The sequence below is a fragment of the Octopus bimaculoides genome, chromosome 1 (genome assembly GCF_046866305.1).
Source record: "Octopus bimaculoides isolate indiv1 chromosome 1, ASM4686630v1, whole genome shotgun sequence".
NCBI classification, from domain to species: domain Eukaryota; kingdom Metazoa; phylum Mollusca; class Cephalopoda; order Octopoda; family Octopodidae; genus Octopus; species Octopus bimaculoides.
Genome location: NC_142928.1, coordinates 58,843,228 through 58,861,253, shown reverse-complemented (window position 1 = coordinate 58,861,253; position 18,026 = coordinate 58,843,228). Strand labels below are relative to the sequence as shown.

The 18,026-nt window shown below is 35.0% G+C and overlaps 2 protein-coding genes across 3 annotated transcripts in view; one reads left to right on the top strand and one right to left on the bottom strand.

Annotated features, from left to right (window-relative positions):
- The window catches only part of LOC106881378 (E3 ubiquitin-protein ligase RNF185), a 41,279-nt gene extending 38,175 nt beyond the window's left edge, over positions 1-3,104 (top strand). Inside the window, exon 5 of the mRNA XM_052967037.2 lies at positions 155-3,104. Within this exon, the coding sequence (XP_052822997.1) occupies positions 155-252 (98 nt within the window). The 3' untranslated portion in view covers positions 253-3,104. The remainder of the gene's footprint in view (positions 1-154) is intronic.
- A 1,619-nt stretch (positions 3,105-4,723) lies between these two features.
- LOC106881383 (coiled-coil-helix-coiled-coil-helix domain-containing protein 2) lies at positions 4,724-17,993 on the bottom strand. Of its 2 annotated transcripts, none has more exons than XM_089351771.1 (4): positions 15,226-17,993; positions 9,487-9,631; positions 7,287-7,524; positions 4,724-4,904 (listed from the first exon to the last, which is right to left on the bottom strand). In XM_089351771.1, the coding sequence occupies exons 2-4, from the start codon at positions 9,625-9,627 to the stop codon at positions 4,891-4,893; spliced, it is 393 nt and encodes a 130-aa protein (XP_089207897.1). In that variant the 5' UTR covers positions 9,628-9,631; positions 15,226-17,993; the 3' UTR covers positions 4,724-4,890. The 2 variants fall into 2 exon arrangements, with proteins under 2 accessions (XP_089207897.1, XP_014787240.1); XM_014931754.3 differs by lacking the exon at positions 15,226-17,993 and adding an exon at positions 13,377-13,741.
- Between the last annotated feature and the right edge of the window lie 33 nt (positions 17,994-18,026).

Sequence of the window (18,026 nt, the reverse complement as noted above, 5' to 3'; positions counted from 1 at the left end):
GAAAGATCTACAAAGGATTATGGGTACTGCTCTCTCTCTCTTTGACTATCTTACAAAAAAAGTTACATTTATATGTGTATAAAGACCTAATTAATAAAACTTCATTTTCTCACCGATATGTTATAATGAAGTTTTTCTTTTCTTTTAATTGCAGCTCCGACAGGGTCTCCTCACCATGAAGAAGAACAGATCTTATCGAAGGTTTTTCTTGGCCTGGCTATTGTTTTCATTTTTTGGTTACTTATAGCCTGACCAAAACCTTCTGCAATTCTTGTCATGAAAAACAACTTAACCCATCTAAGTTCTTATATTTTACAATGGATTTCAATACAGATGTTTAAAAGCCATCTGTACGATGGTATATGAGGAAATTAGAACTCACATGAAATGTCTCAGAAAATATTTCAATGAGAAAAGTTTCTTTTCTCGTATTTTTTATTACAATGGTATTAAATTTCTTCCTTCCCTTTAGGAATATTTTAAAGAAAAAAGATACATATAAAGCAGAATTGAAATTTCCTTTGAAATTATATTTTTATCTGTGATATTGGAGTTTATATTTAAATTTTGTTCATTTGGTTTAATTTTGAATCGTTGTACTATTTAGAAATAGCTAGAGATATGTGATAAACTGGGCAAAGGATAAAAAAAAAAAGCATTCATAACAGTTCACGCTATTGAAATGATTTTGTTCCTGAAGAAAATATTTGTATCATTTGTTACTAAGTTATTTGCTTCTTTTCATTCAAAGTTTTTGTTTTCTTTATTTTTGATTTTTTTTCTCCCTCACCCCCTACTGTTACTTTCTGATTGCTTTGCAAAATATTTCATATTATTCTTAGATTACTTTTGATGTTTCCATTTTAAAAACTAACAATGATTCCTTCATAATATCACTTCTTTAGGTATTTATATTTATGAATGCAAGAATATTAGCACAGTATATTTCTTCCAAACATTAAAAGTTTGTACGAAAAAAATTACATTAAATTTGATTATCTCAGTGTATGTGTGCCTGGGCAAGTGTGATTATGTATGTTGGTCATCAAAAGTTAAATACCTTATAGCATCATGTCAGAAAGAATTGATGTGATTATCAGCTGTTTGAAATAACAATGATTTGAAGTTAATATTCAATATTGATTTTAAAATTTGGTCAGTTCTTTATATGCCTTTCTTAATAGTATTTAGATGATTCTCACTAATTTTAACGAGAAAAAAAAAAGATTCAAAGTACTTTGTACATTCTTATTTAAAGACTAATTCTGTGAATCTATTTTTTAAACACTTGTAGGAATAAATTTCTAATTTTTTCTGTATTAAACTTTTGTTTTGTTGATATTAAAGCAATTTAAGTTAATCAGAGGTTCTGTACCTAATTTATGCAACATTAACATCAGTATAATAGCTTATTTGTTTAATCAAAATATTTCATTAGTATCCACCCAGCGAAAAAGGTAAGTTTATAAAGATTCATTTTGTGGCAAAACTATTTCACCTCCACCCCCTTTTTGCATATATGACTGAAGTAGACATATTGTTGGACCATGTCATTTTAAAATAGGCTTTTTTATCTTATGGATATATATGGAATTACAAATTAAAAGCAGTTTTAGTAATGTAAACATTTAAGTCGCACATACGAAGTGTGTTCTGTTTAAACACCCGTTTGTGTGAGACAGCATCCAGGGAAAGCTCCAAACATAATGCTGTGTGTTGGTGTTTGTTAACATTCAGTATTATGTAGGGAACTCTCCCTGCACACTATCCCGCAGTAAATGGGTGTTTCAACAAAACACATGTACCAAGGACAACGATGGTGTCCATCATCTCTGCAGACCATTCATGAATGTTGACAATGATGTGCTTTCTTTGGTTTGAACATCTAAGGGGGAAATGTGGACAGGAGAAATGCAGCTAACTAGTTCAGGAGAGTAAAAGCATTATAGTAACAGTTGTAGTGCTGTGAATTAATAATTGAGTCATCCTTGTCAGTAACTATCTAGAGCTGAAATATTTCCTGACTCCTAAGGAAGAGTTTATTGTGAATACAGTTTTTGTATGGTTAAACTTATGAGATCAGAAAGTGTAATATTTGTAGTAACTGGTTTTTTTCGATTTTTATGACAAGATAATGTGAAGTTTGGTGTCTGGCAGTAGTATTAGTGCTGGAGAAAAAACTGTCCTCATTGAATTGTTTCGAAGTCTCTCTCTGTGTGAAGGCCATGTAGATCTGGCATGAATGATGCATGTGCACATGATTCAGATCTGAAGGTGGTGTCAACTGCATAGGAGTGTGTTGTTAGAGATGATAGCAAGTATGAATCAGAAATCCTCCTAGACATGTTATAATAATGCAGGTTCACGGGAAACTAGAGCATCAAGAGACAAAATGTATTTCCATCAGTAGGTGACTTTCGCTTGGAGGTTTTCGTGCTGGGCATAATCAAAGGCTTCACTAGTGCCGCATTACTTTCCTTTCTAGTATTACTCAGTTTATTTTTTTAGTGTCAACCAAATTTTCTATTTCTTTCATCTTAAGTCTCTCAATCTGTTGTTAATTTTAATATATTATTTATGTATTGATTGATACATAGCCAAAGAGTTGTATATTGCATTATCTACATTTCAGCTCAGATTAAATTTAACGAAAAGAAGATATTTCTCGACTGCTGTTGGCAGTCACATCAGCAACTTTTTATAGCCTAGTAAATAAAAGAACCAGGTTGACTATATATTAATATACATACAGCTGCAGCTATGTATCCATCAACAAACTCAAGTCTTTAAATGTAGGGGACCATATTTCAAATCCTAATTCTTTCTTGTCATACCATCTTTATAGGAAGGTCGAATCTAAAAGCATTGTACATTTCTGAAAATCAGTTACCTGTGTGACAGAGTTCTGCTCAAGCAGATGATTAGGATTATTGAATTTTGATTCCATCCTCCAGAGAGGACATGGTTTTGCCTCATTTGCTCATAACAAATATTGTTTACACCATCTGATGGGTTATATTTTCTCAATTTCATTTGAAGTATGCAATCTCTAAATCACAAGAAGACCAAGTTTCTTTAATGGATTAAAGATACATTTTAAATTACTCATTGTTTTCTTCTACTGTGTTGATCCTTATGGCAGTCTTTGTAACATTACTCCTTACATCGTAACATATCTATCCAGTTGTGGCAGTTTCTTCTTCAGCTTTGTGACGAGTATACAAATATTGTTGCCCTGTCATCTTGATAGCAAATCTCTAAATGCCTCTATCAGGCACTTTAGTGATTTGCTATAACTACCCAATTCAAACTATTCCAATGTATTGTTAAGTAAACTCATTTAAGTATTTTATATATATTTTTGTATGAGCTACCTACATTAAGGGAGGTATCTCAGAGATGGAAAAGTATAGACAATTAAGAGGTAGTGGTGGTGATAGTTTTTTTTTTTTTTATAGTTATGGTCGTGGCAGCAGCAACATTACTTATACTACAATGCATGTTTTAAATTATATAGTATTTTCAAATTTTAGCTCTCAACTCCTTGTAATCACTACCTGTTAACATCTTACCAACATAACCACAAAAATCTATTACAATTCATGGTATGTATATATATATATACACACATATCTGCATACACACTATGTAGGATTATACATCTGTAACGATTCATTGGCAGTTTTTTTCTTGTCACATATCTCCCTCCCTATCTTACCTGCCAGCTGTTGTCTTCAACTACTATTCCAAAAATTTTCACTATCAAAAACCTATGGAATTTCCACAGGTTTTATTTTGTTATTGGAATGTGAAGGCTAACATTATAGCCACCTTCTAACTCTATTTAGTGCAAATCACCAGTTTTGGTTTTAATCATTAGCCCAACTTGGGTTTTCCAATTACAAAAGGAAAATAACAGTTTTTTTGCCTATTTAGCTTAATCTAGAGAAAAAGACAGCTTTCTGAGACTGATGTAGTTGATAATCTTAAACAGTTGCAGATAAGGAATTCCAGAGGGTCAATATTCTGGGAACAAAAAGAGCACAATAGGAATGGCAAAGGAAAATGAAAGAGTAGCACACGTTCAGTGAGATCTGAAGAGCAGAAGGCTCTAGGTCAGAAATTGGGGTGTATTAGTGAGTGGCTTTCTGGTAATGTCAGGTTTACAGTATCTGGTCTCTATATGTGGAAACAAAATTTCATTATGGCTTGCACTTATGCAAGCTTAGGTATTTTCTGCCTTGAAGAGCTCTTCCAGATACATATTCAAGAGTGATAAGTGCCTTAGCCATACAAAAATGCACCACAAGTCATCATGATATTTCTAAAATTCAATAGATGTGAAATGTAAGAGATTATTTCTAACTGAGAATTAATATTTATTTTACATAGTAATTAATGAACAATAAGCATTACTAGGTACAAATTTCACAAAAGAGTTCTTTAGTCCAGAACAAATATCACAAGGGGCTTTGTTTGACAAGTGACATTTCTCAGATTGCTCATAAAAAACTATATACAATAATGGGATTATACAATTTTCATGTACCAAAGTCTACTCACCAAGAATTGGCTTGTCTGAGACTACAGTAGAGGACCCTTTCCCAAAAGGTGCTGTACAGAGGAATCAAAGTCAAAACAAAGTAGTTGCAAAGCGAACTTCACAACCACACACTGTCTGTGGTGGATTTTAAAATTTAAAAAAAAAAAAAAAGAGAAAACAGCAAATTTAAAACCAGATTTATTAACAATATTGAACAAAACTTGACTACATTTGTTGCATATTAAAACTGCGTTTACCACTGATTTTCTTTCCAATAATTTGTTAGTCTTCATAAAGTCAGTAGTAAATTCATAGCTCCATAAATTAAAACTGCTACAGTGAAGCCATTATAAAGATATTCCTAAAAAAAAAAAAAAAAAAAAATTAAATGACAGAATAAGTTTCTAATGTCTTTTGTAAAAAAAAAAATATTACTAACAGCATATCAAGGAAACCTGAATCCTAAAATGAGACAAGTAATCAAATTACACTTTCAGCTCCTAATAGATTTAAAGTAAACATTGGTTTCATAATATTACTTGGTTTTCAGCTCTATTGAAGGTTTGTGATGAAGCAACATTTTTCACAGTAGCCATAGCAAATACAGATAAAAATACTAAACTATATGATGTGAAGTAAATGAAGATCAGCAGGAATGTCATAATCCAAAAACAACAAAGTTTTGATGTTAACAAAAAGAAAATACATTTATAAATTTTCTTTTACCCCCATCATAATACTTTTCTTCCCTTGTCGATTTTAATTTCTGCTGGTTTATGTTCCTTCCTTTTTGCTGGATTTAGATGGTTGAAATAAAATAGCAGTTAGATCTATTACAATATTAAATCTAACCAAAAAGTAGTTGGGTTGAAATTCCATTTGTTTTTTTAGTGTACACACAAGTAATGAAAAATTTACACAACTAAGAAGTGAGTCTTATAGCAAAGAGAGATTCCATGCAGAAAGTTCTTGTCAACATTATATGGACTAATTTTTTTTATTAACACCCTCCAGTCTTCTGATCAACTATTAAGAAATAATCTGTAGCTAAAGTGAAACTTAAGAGTAGCATAAATTGAAAGGTTAAAAATTTGATGTTCTTTCCGCTAAAAACTTGAATGCAATTGATATTTATTTTCCATCTTCCTAAGGTCATACCAATGCACAAAAAAAAAAAAAAAAAAAACCCAGAACACTTGACAAATACCCAAATTTAGACATGAACCTAAATCTTGATGTCATGTGATTTTGTTCTTTTTGAAATCCTTATAAGCTCAAATTAGAGAATAAACCCCCTTGAATCTGAAGATCTTTTAATACAAACTAAATAAAATACTAAATTAAGAGGAAAGTGATATATACAAAAGTATTTGTCTCTAATATCAGTGGAAACTGATACTCAGAACAAGCCACTGATTATGGCATTTGCTTACATTTCATTTTGACTTTAAACATCAGAAATATTAATTCGCATCATCTACAATAAAACTGGAATATTTTCTTTCAGTATTATCAATATACTATGAGAGAAAACTTTCAATTTTGAGAATTAGCTGCTATTAGTGATGTTGTAAAACTGGCAGAAAAGGGGGTGCGGGGAAGTTATTTAATTTACTTTTTGTAACTAAAATTAAGTGCCAAAAGTTGTTAATAACATCTGTTCAAAAAGAAATCTCCATGTCAACTCATCATCATTTAACATCCATGTTCCATGCTGGCACAGGTTGGATGGTATGACAATCTGATGAGTACGAGGACTGCTTCATGCTCCAATGTCTGCTTCAGCATGGCTTCTACAGTTGGATGCCCTTCCTAACACCAACCACTTTACATTGTAGACTGGGTGCTTTTTTCATGCATACTTTCACAATTGAGATTGCCATGCAGTTCACAGGACTAGACTTATGAAGATCATCCTCATTTTGGAGGATGATGGATAACTATGAGATGAGCAGATTCTTGTTGAGGGATCTGCATGGCTATTCACATCTAGCAGGAGAAAGAGAAAATGATTAGTAGGAGCTGCAAGAGATAGATAATGACAATGAGGTGCCCAGGTGGTGCCACAAGGCACAAGCTGAGAAGAAGTTGGTGGTCGGTTTGCATGGGAAGGAGAATGAGGGGATGGGAGCAAACTGTTAAAATGGGTAGAGTTGAAAACAATGAACTGGAGAAGATAGAGAAATGCAGGAAAGTGGGGATGGGGGTCAAGAGAGGAATGACATAGTTGAGGAGTCTTTAGGAGCCAGTGGTGGTGGTGAAGGCAGGCATAATGCATGTGAGGAGAAGGAGAGTCATTGTAACATGGGCAGAAAGCACTTTCAGAACTGTTCTGATGCCAAGGAGCCTTTTGAAAGACCACAGATCACTAGAGATCTCAATCCTTAGCCATCTTTTCATTAGGCTCAAGGTCCTGAGGTCAGCCTTCAGCATTTCATCCCATGTCTTCTGCTTCCAGAAATTAATAGATAAAATGTAGTTTTTGACAGCACAGCCACAAGATATCTTGAGCTTTGTTATCAAGTAACTTTATCATGAGCTGTCTTGTTATCAGGGTCAACATTTAAGCTATCTAAAATATTAAGCACATCAAAATGATGTTACAAGGAGTCAGTTATGATACTTGCTCAACTGTTTACCTGTATCAAACCTAATAAAGTTATCAACACCATTAAATAACATAATATTGATACAGTGGAAAATGTTTGATGAGTTTTAAAAAACAAATAGAAAATATATTTACCATTTTGTTGCTTGCATAATTTAATAGCCTCATTAAATCCTGAACATAAAGTGATATCACTTTGATTTTGAGCACATTCCATAAATTGCTTGATTTCCCATTCACATCGATTTGCATGTGTGGATCCTGCAGATTGTGGGTGAATTGGTTCAGGAGAAGTTGCTTGTTGTGCTGGTGCAGCAACTTCATTATTTGAGCCACTAAATGATCCAGTTAAAGCATGTCCCACAGTATGACCCTAGAAAGATTGTAAAATAAAGCAATTTTAGTTTTTTTATTTTCCTATCATTTCATAAAGCCATTAAATTTTATTTACATGTTAACAATAAAAGGAATAACCGAAGTTCACAGAATAACTGAACAACATAAAAACTACCCTGCACTAATCATTTCTATTGCTTCATTCCAATAACTTGGAAAAGTTCAGAATTTTGCAATCAGTAAGTGTAAATTAAAAATTAGGGAGTAGAAGAATGGGTTTTAATAAACAGTACTGTGTAAAAATAATTTTTTTTAAATATTCACTTATAAAGTTGCCTTATTTAACTGTTGAGCTAATTCATTACAGTTTTAGCAAATTGTCATGTAGGTCATCCTTGGTTGTCTCCTGCAAACACTTCTAGGGGCCTAATGCCACCCCCTCCCCTATTCAGGGTTTTATCGATCTTATAGCACATAAAGATGCAGGTTGTAGGCATGCTTTCACAATTGAGATTGCCATGCAATTCACAGGACTACAGACTTATGAAGATCATCCTCATGTTGGGAGACGATGGATAACTATGAGAGGAGCAGATTTTTGTTGAGGGATCTGCATGGCTATTCATATCTAGCAGGAGAAAGAGATAATGATTAGTAGGAGCTGCAAGAGATAGATAATGTCAATGGGGTGCCCAGGTGGTGCCACAAGGTAGAAGTTGGTGGTTGGTTTGCATGGGAAGGAAAATGAGGGGATGGGAGCAAACTGTCAAAATGGGTAGAGTTGAAAAAGAACTGGGGAAGATAACAGAGTGTATGCAGGTTGTAGGCATCGTTTTGTTTACAAATTCTGCCAAATGCAAGCTTTCTTTTCAGGTACAGGACACTGCTTTCCCTCATCCCAGGGTCTCACAGGCCCACACCATCAGAATTGGCACTCTCAACGTCGGCACACTGAAAGGTAGGTTTGTTGAGATGCTTGAACGGAGACGCGTAGATTTGTGCTGCATCCAAGAAGTGAGATGGAGAGGAGGTTCCGCTAGGTTCCTCACAGGCAAAGAATACAGGTACAAGATTTTCTGGGCAGGGAACACTGACGGGGTCGGGAGCATGGGAATACTTCTTGTAGAGAAATGGGTTGATAAGGTAATCGAGGTAGTCAGAGTATGTGATAGAGTACTTAAGATTAGACTAATGCTTCACCATAGGTTAGCTACCATCATCTCAGCCTCTGCCCCTCAACCAGGGCTACCGGATGGGCAGAAAGACCAATTCTATGACACCCTGTTGCAAACTACCTCATTAACGAATGACAGGGACCTACTCTTTGTGGCTGGTGATTTCAATGGTCATATTGGACAACATGCAGGGGTCTTCCATGGTGTATATGGAGGCTATGGCTTCGGTTCCTGCAATGAGGAGGGAACCAGACTGCTGGAATTCTGTGATGCAAATGATCTTATGGCTTGCAATACCAACTTCAGGAAACCTGCCTGTCACCTAGTGTTCCGGCAGACACACTAAGCAAATCAACTACATCCTCGCCAGAAATAGGGAAAGAGGACGGCTTATAAATGCCAAAACCTTCCCAGGTGAAGAATGTACCCATCAACACAGATTAGTAGTTAGCGACTTCAGGATCAAGGCTAAATGGATGCCCAGAAGTAGACCAGCTTGGAGGAGAAGGGTTTGGAAGCTTTAAGATCCTGCAAATGGACAGAGATTTAGAGATGTCTTACTCGAAGCATTTTACGAAATAGAAGGGCATATAGCATCACACAACGTGGAAGACAATTGTAGGTTTCTACGGGACAACCTGCTGAGTATTTAGTGATATTTGTTTCATCCAGGTTACACATACAAACTTGGTCATTCTTGTCGCCAAAATGTGGTGGATCAATAATTGGCTCATTGCAAACTTGTTTAAAAGGTATAAAAATACACAGTATATTGCAACAGTTCGGTAAGAATTCATAAAAAGTACAAAACACAAAATACTCACAACAGCAGAGCCCACAGCAACACCTGCAGCTGTGGTAGCCATTTGTGCGAAAAGTCCAGGTTGTCGAGGAGCTGCAACTGCAGAAGGTTGAGCAGGAACAGGAGCTGGAGCTACAGGCCTGGAAACCGGAGCTGGAACCATTGGCCTGAAAGTATTTGAAGAAATAAATAATACAAATACAATCTCTGCTCATAATGGAACTAACTAATCATAAATCATAACTAGATGAAAGCAAAGCTGTGTCGGTAAGAAATTTGCTTTCTAACCACATGGTTCTGACTTCAGACACACTGTGCAACACCTTGTAGAAAGTGTCCAGCAGAAGATACTTGAACAAGTGTCTTCTGCCATGTAAGTCGAGTAAAAGGATTTAGTAAACGGAAAATGAAAGATACCCATCATATGTGTGTGTGTGTGTGTGTACAAATGCATGTTTACATTTGAGTTTTCCAAAAATCCCTTACTTCAAAAGCAGGTAAAGGTTTATGACACGAAAGCCATCCAGCTTTAAAACAATGTCTCAATAATATATTTGTTCAGCCCATGCTAATGTGAGAAAGACTATTAAAACACCCCACAAATATAATTTATGTGACAGATATCTGAGAGTAGCAAACAGTCAGGATACTAGTGAAATAAATTGTATGGTTTGAAGAGGCTTCATAAAATTATTTGACAATTTCTGTGACTGAAATGACTTAATCAGCATTAGAGGAGGGTGTTCTGAAAGTATAGAAGCCAGAATAAAAACAAGTAGAGAAAAGTTCAGGTAGCTATTAGTTCTACTAGCAACAAAGGAATTCTACTTTCAAGTGAGAAATAGATTGTATGATTCATGTTTACAATATATGAATTTGAATGGTACCAAAGACATGAGCACTGAATGCAGAGGATGGGTGAAAGCTGTAATGAAATAAGGTGAGCATACTCTGCTGAATGTTTAATGTCAATGATGAGGTCCAATCAAATCAAGAGAAAATCTGAGTATAAGAAGAATTAGATGTCATGTGATATGGACATGTAATGCATATGCATGATGACAGTTGGATAAAGAAGTGCCAGATGATCCAAGTAAAGGGGAATAGTGAGTGACACGGACAAAAATAAGAGCGGAAGTGACGAAAACTTATCTCAAGATACTGAACTTCATAAAGGAGATACCAAATGAATACAGGTGGCAATATTCTGTATTGGAGAAGACCTACCCAGCCTATTCAAGCAAGAAAAAACAGATGTAAAAATGATAATGATATACATTAGATACTGTTTATAGGATGGATTTTTAGTTACAAGTTTTACAGTTGAATGAAATAATGCCCAAAAATAACATCCATCCAAAAGGTAATCATCCTAATTACACATAAATACCACTGAGTGAGCATATTCAGAAGTAATTATGAGGAATTGAGATTAAGGTATTTGCCTGAATAATCCTTCTGGATGCATCCTGTAAACTCATCATTTAACATCTGTCTTCCATGTTTGGCATAGGTCAGACAGCTTGATAGAATTCAATGAGCTGGAGGACTGCTCCAATATATGCTTTGGTATAGTTTCTGTGGTTGAATGCCCATCTTTATGACAACCACTTTACAGAGTGCATTGGGTGTTTTTTTTGTTGTTTTTTTTCATGACTAGCACTAATATACAGATCTGGGGTAAATTTGGCTGCTATTACTAGCAAGTTGACTAACCACGTAGAAGCTTGTAGTCTTGATCGTTGAAATAAAACGCAATGGTGAAAAAAACTGCTTGTAAATGCAGCAATTCGACCTGGTCGACAGTCGTTATATAACTATTAAATATGACCATTACAAATTCCTTGAAGTAACTCGGTCTATTTGACAAATGGGAGAAATTTTGTTTTAAGCACACCAGAAAATTCCCAAAAATATAGTTGAGGGGTTATGTAGTATGCTTAAACCAGAATTCCGTCGACAAATGGATTACAATAACAATAGTTGACCGGTATAAAATAGTGTTTGGTTGTATTCAATAAAGACGAGTTCTTATATTTGCTATTACCATTGTTTATGTAACTCAATTCTAGATTGTTGACTGAAAGTGTATATGCACCTCAACTGCTTATATTACGCAATTACATACAGAAGTTACGTAAGTAAACATGATGAAATACCTAAATCCCAGAGCTAATCATTGATATAACAAACGAGGGAGCCTCTACGCAGTTGCTCGATATGCTAGCTATAACTCCTTCAAATCACCTTAAAAGTGTAGCACATGTATATCATAGGAAAGGAAAAAGTTTTTTTCTTTAATTTTTTTAAAATAGGGTTCCCGAGTTTCATATGTTGGAAATCACGATTATTTTTACATTTTTGCCCCAAACTTCTGTTATTCTCTTTCCATGCGGTATGGGATTCTGACCAAAGTTGACCTGTAGCTAAACGACAACTACCCGAAAGTTACAGAAACGCATGAAAACATTCCTAGTCAACCAGAGAGCAAGGCTCATCGTGGTCACTCGAGATGGGGGAAATATCAGCCAAATCTCAATAAAACCCTACCGTAGAGCTGTTGGGGAAAGAAATGATCCTGAAGAAAAAGCTGTAATTGTCAGTTAGACTATGCCTTTGATACTAAGTTTGCTCGATCAGGCCTAAGACATGACGCCTGTTAAACGTAAGCATACTAAGACATTGTTATTATGGTTCAGCGATTTTACTCCATAACACGTTTTAAAACGAACATAATTTACAGATGCCTTTAAAATTACACGAGTTGTTTCTTTTGCTGCAGGTGAGTTCTAATCGATCTATAAAAAGATCCAGCGACCATGAATTTATTTTGGTTTTTCATCACATATACAGAACCACATTAACCAATGAAGCCTTCCTTTTTTTAAGACGGTAGGAGAAGTGTGATTCGCGAGATATGGCTGTTATTTCCACCAGAGCCATCGATTACGCAGATGTTTCGTCAAAGAAAATTGTTTTTATTATACTGAGATTATTTTAAGCAACATGTGCCCTTACTGCAACATTTGTTCCCCAAGAAATCCATTTTATTTTATTGGATAAAAATTTTAAAAATAAAGTTTTGTTACAATTTTTAGAGTAAGGCTAACGGTTAGGGTCAGAAAATATAAAAAAAAATAAGATAAAAAATTAATACAATGTGAGCTCAACAAAAATGTACTGTTATAACCAAATGCTATATCTAATGATTAGTAATGATTAACTGAAATTTTTGAAAATTGATAAAATTAGTAGTTTTATCATTTTGAAATTTAAACAGTAATACCTAAAATATTATTTTTAAATATCACTATTATATGAACAAACTGTCCTTTAAGCGTGATTTATGTGTAGCTGATCATCATCTTGAGTGATTGCTTCAAATCGAAATTCGAGTTCTAATACATTGCTGACGCAATTATTGTTAACGTTCACTTATATTCACTATTTCCGGGTAATTTATTCAAATACTGGTGAAAGATCCGAGTTTAAAAGAAGAAAAATAATTCTAAAAAATTAATCAAGAAATACAGTTTTCACTAACACATGTACTAATTAGGTACATACTATATTTCCTATAATCAATCAGGAAAAAAAAATTATTTGAAAGACTGCAAATAAGTAATAGGGTACTAATTTGTTAAATTTCGTACCTTTTCTTTACTTGCTACTGAATAGTTAAAATTAATTTTAACTTTTCAGGTTAAATTGAGAGTTGAGTGACCGTCACGTAACTTTAATAAACAATTGTCAACAAATATTTCGACAAAGCGAAATTAGAACTAAATGAATAAAGGACACGCAAATCCACGTGCCATCTATCAAAAGGTCAGCGAAAAAACAATAAGAATTGCTCGTAAATTTATATAGGATTTACAGAAGGAAACGAAAATAGTTTTTTTTTCCATTTACCTGGATGACATTGAACGTCCTCGTCGCGGCATCTTGGAAGCAGTTTTTAATGCTTTCAAAATTAGTGGAGGTTAAATATTCTTTCGTTTTCTAGAGCTGAAGAGAACTAAATTCTGATTGGATAAATTTTGTGACGTCACATCACTGGAGCAAAATCTATGTCTTATGCGATAGAGAAATTTTGTTTTTAAGAGAATATGTTACGAAATATGATCGTATGATGTATTTTTAATAGTCATTTCAGTTCTCAGATTAAATTAGTGCTGTTGAACGTAGTTAGAGTTAAAGGTAATCTTTTATTTTCAGTTTCTAAAGCGAAATGTCACCGAGTTCAAATATTACAAGTTGGTAGCATTTTACAGGGTGTCCACAAAGTCTGGGTACATGGGGATTAACACATACTTTAAGAAATTATTATTTCTTATATTTAATTGTTTATGTTATGATTTTATTTACTCCGTGTACCCCATGGGGATTAACACACACTTTAAGAAATTATTATCTTATATTTAATTGTTTATGTTATGCCAGACTTTGTGGACACCCTGTAGAATATGTTCTTAAGAAATACAATGTGTAGCACCTTGTCCAGTAGTCCGTTCCGTTTTATGATTTAATGGAGATTTCGTTGCCATTTCTAGCAAGCCGAGTGACTAAGTGACTGCCACTCACCGGTTCGTTCCGAAGGTGAAAGATCAAGAGATTAACTATTACAGCATTTGTGAGGTGACATCTTAAAAAAGAGTGAGCTTTTCAACACCTACATTCATTTGGTGTCCATAAGAAAAGAGTAAGTTGGAATTAGAATGAAATGGTATTGTTCACTTATTTATTCGAAAGCCTCGGGATAAACAACAGTTTTATCAGACGTTTAGTTCATTTAGTCAATTATACCAAATATGATATCTTACGTCAATGTTAGCATTTCACAATTAGTGGTCTCATTTAAAAAAATTGTTTCTGCCAGTCAAAACTATAATTTGTTTCATTAGCATTTTCTAATTTCGACAATGTTATATATTTTATTACATCGAACATTGACAAGATAGGAAATTTGGGTATCGTCTTATCAGATTTAAGAATCGAAGAAAAGAATCACAATAAAGAAACAGAAAACTAGTTAAACTGAAATAATATTTTGAGCAAGTTTCAAATCCCAAATTGGAGCCATTCTATTTATGCCATTCAGTGTCCTCGGAAAAGGTATTATTACGGCATCACGAGTATTAGCTATATTCCCACTGTCATAACAATTTTGATAAAGGATTATGATATTACCTCTAAACCCTAAATGTCTGCGCATTTTTTCTTCCTGTGATGCATACAAACTAAAATAATGAGAAGGGTGTAAGTGCGGGAATGAAATGTGCTGAGGAGGTGCAAACTCAAGTCCAATACAGGATGTTCAAAGCATTTTCATTGCCCCTCCTCGCAAAAAAAAAAAAACTTTTAAGGGTACGCTTGCACCCCACGTCCTCGAGGAGAAGGTACCTCTACCTGTTAGAAATATCAGCTAAATTCCCTCAAATAATCCTGCCTTAAATGAGACACATCAGATAATATTGTCCTAGATACCTCAGAAACAGAATGCCAATCCTTTTTTAATAATAAACTACAAAAGCCTAGGTGCAACAATATTGCCTTCGTCCACGTTCTCAAGGGTAATAGAACAATGGTGTCTGACACATGAAAGCAAGTTTCTGATATCACTAGCCAAAAAGAAACCGTTCTTGTGACTGTTGGAATATTTGGTGAATGTCAGACTCTCTCCAGAGTCTCACAACCAGGCTGATTTTCCCAAACGGTTTGGGGGTCTAAGTCAGTGTAAGTGCTCATCTCTGTCTCTTACCTGTTTTCTTTCCGCCATCCACGCTTGCTCTTCTTTTGTAGGCAACATTATCTCCCTTCCAATATAGACTAGTTCCAATAGGGAGATGAATGAAGCTCTGCTACAATGGAGAGAGCTGGATTTGAAAGTTTCTGATACAGATGCGGATAGACGGATGTAGGGAGTATGGGACAATCTGCGTTCAAGTGGTATTTTCAACTCTCTTTGATCAATCTGATCAATTTTCAAGGTGTCGTCTACTTTCTGGAAGTGCGAAATTCTCGTGGGGTTGGGCTAATGCCCTAACTGTGGCCAACATTGGCAGTTTGCTCAGTCTGGATGAGCTCCTTATCTCCATTGCACTCAGAGTGGGAACCAACGTCTGTGGGGGACTTCGATGTCGTTATGGTAGGCCCCTTGATCTCAAAGGTCTTCATGGTTTGTCTTGCCGCTTAAATGCTGGACGTTTCGCTCGTCACACCGAGCTAAACCTGATCATTAAGCGGACTCTAGCTCGGGTAAATTTCCCTTCTGTTCTGGAGCCGGCGGGATGGTCCAAAAGTGATGGGAAGAGACCAGATGGTCTTACCTTCTGTCTCTGGGTAAGTGGTAGGTGTCTCATCTGGGACGTCACAGTCAGTGACTCCATTGCTCTCTCCCACATCCTCGATGCTACGGAAAATGGGAGAGTCACTTCTTCCGTAACCGAACGAAGTAAAATCCGAAAGTATTGGGACTTGTCGGTGAACCATTTCTTCCATCGTGCAGCGTTTAACACATTTAGAGGAACTGGGCCGCTGATAGCGAAATTCTTGTCGTCGTTAGCGACAGATGATGCCCGTGAAGGTGCTTAGCTATTCCAACGCTTTAGCCTTGCTATCACCCGCGGTAATGCCGCGAGCGTGTTGGCTTCAATAAGCTCTGTTGACCCATGATTGATGCACTTAGTAGGAACTAATTTTCCAAAGACGACATTGAAATTTTTCAAGGAAGTTTAGAATATGAAATAGAACTTGCGGTTGGATTGTGTTGTCATCGCTCTGTTGGCAGTATTGGTCATATTTATGATGTCATCAAGAAGTATAGTAAGGGAAGTTGCTTTGAAAACCGATAGCACCAAAGTAATTGTTCACTGGTTGTTCAAAATAGGATTGTCCCTTGTCGGGAAAACAATATAAAAACAAGAAAATACTGTTTTCTTGCTGGTGAATTTACTGACAATTTTAGTCATAAAAATAACGTGCTATGGTAAAATATGATGACGAAGACGGTGAAAACTTTATTTTTTGAGACTTGCTTTTGTCGAGGTAACTGGGGTTTTTAAAGAAAACCCTTTTAGTTCAGTTTGAGAAAATATACGAGTATATTTTCCAAGGCACATGATTCAATTGACTTTGTAAAACTGAAAATATTTAGGTAAATTTTGCCTGATCTGATGTTGTAAATTAAGATCTGAAATATTCGATCTCTGAATTTTGTTCTGTTTCAAATTCGCATTCTCTGACTAATTATCATTATGTTATTCTACCAATAAGATCGGAAGAGGTATATTTACTACTGGTATGTAGGATATAAAATGAAAGATTATATATTATCCAACATCGTTTTTATCCATACGAACATTGATTATAATTTAAGAATCAGAATACACTTTATGATAAGAAGTAACTGTTGCAAAGATTTTGAAGTAACGGAGATCGCATTGGTACTAGTTGCACGAAAATACACGATACTAAAAATGATGCAAAAGACGATCTTGCTACCTCTTTCACTAACCGGTATAGAGATAGATATTCAGCGAGTGATATTAATAAGGAGGAGGAGGGGAAGAAGAACGAATCAGATTGATTAAAATTCTTATCAAATGAATCTGCTTCTTCTTTAACAGTTTGCATTTATGTTAGTCTTTCAGAGTTTATTTAACATTAAAAAGAAAGACATTATGATGTGTTCTTGTATCCTACTTCATTGAGTGTTGGTACCATGTCTAATACTTCATTCACCTTGTAGTTGACAATGCATTAGAAAGGATGTAAATCAGGCATCACACTGTTTCCAATATTTAACTCCACGGTAGAGCTACAGCTACAAAGTCAATATAGGTAACATTTTCGGAAACTGATTATTTGAAATTTTTCTGAAGTGAGATTTATGAATGGAGGCGTAAGCCTGTTCTGACAAGAATTGAAAAAATGCAATACACTGGCTCATATTATATTTCATCACCCGAATAGCTAAATTATTCTTGTACATTGTTTCAACTGGATATCATTTTAACAGACGCCGCTTTACTTAAAAATGCGTGAAACAGGATAACACTTATCACTATCTTAATCCAACGGACTATCAAAAACAAACACTTTAAATAAAGGGATTGTCAGGCAGGAATCATCTGAGGGATGTCAGATGATTAAATGACTCCAAACAGTTTCGGCCCACATGTTGTTGATGTGTCAACATTTGTTTAAAGGTAGATTGACAGAATCAGTAGAACGACGTGGGTGGGGAATGTATCATTTAGTTATTCCCCTTTATATTCTGAGTTCAAATCCCACCGGAGTCGATTTGCTTTCTTGCGAAGTCATGTAGCACCAGTCAAGTTTCTGGGTCAATATAATAGACTGTATTCCCCCATCACCTAAAAAAAAAATCCTCAAACCTTGTACCAAAATCAGAAATTAATATTTGTTTGAAGGTATTCACAACAACTACGACTGCTTCATACATGTTTCATGAGAACGTTATCCTGAGCTCTGAGTTATATACCTTTAGATTATAACTGCAAGAAAGAAGAAAAAATTATCACCCGGAAGTGATGTCAT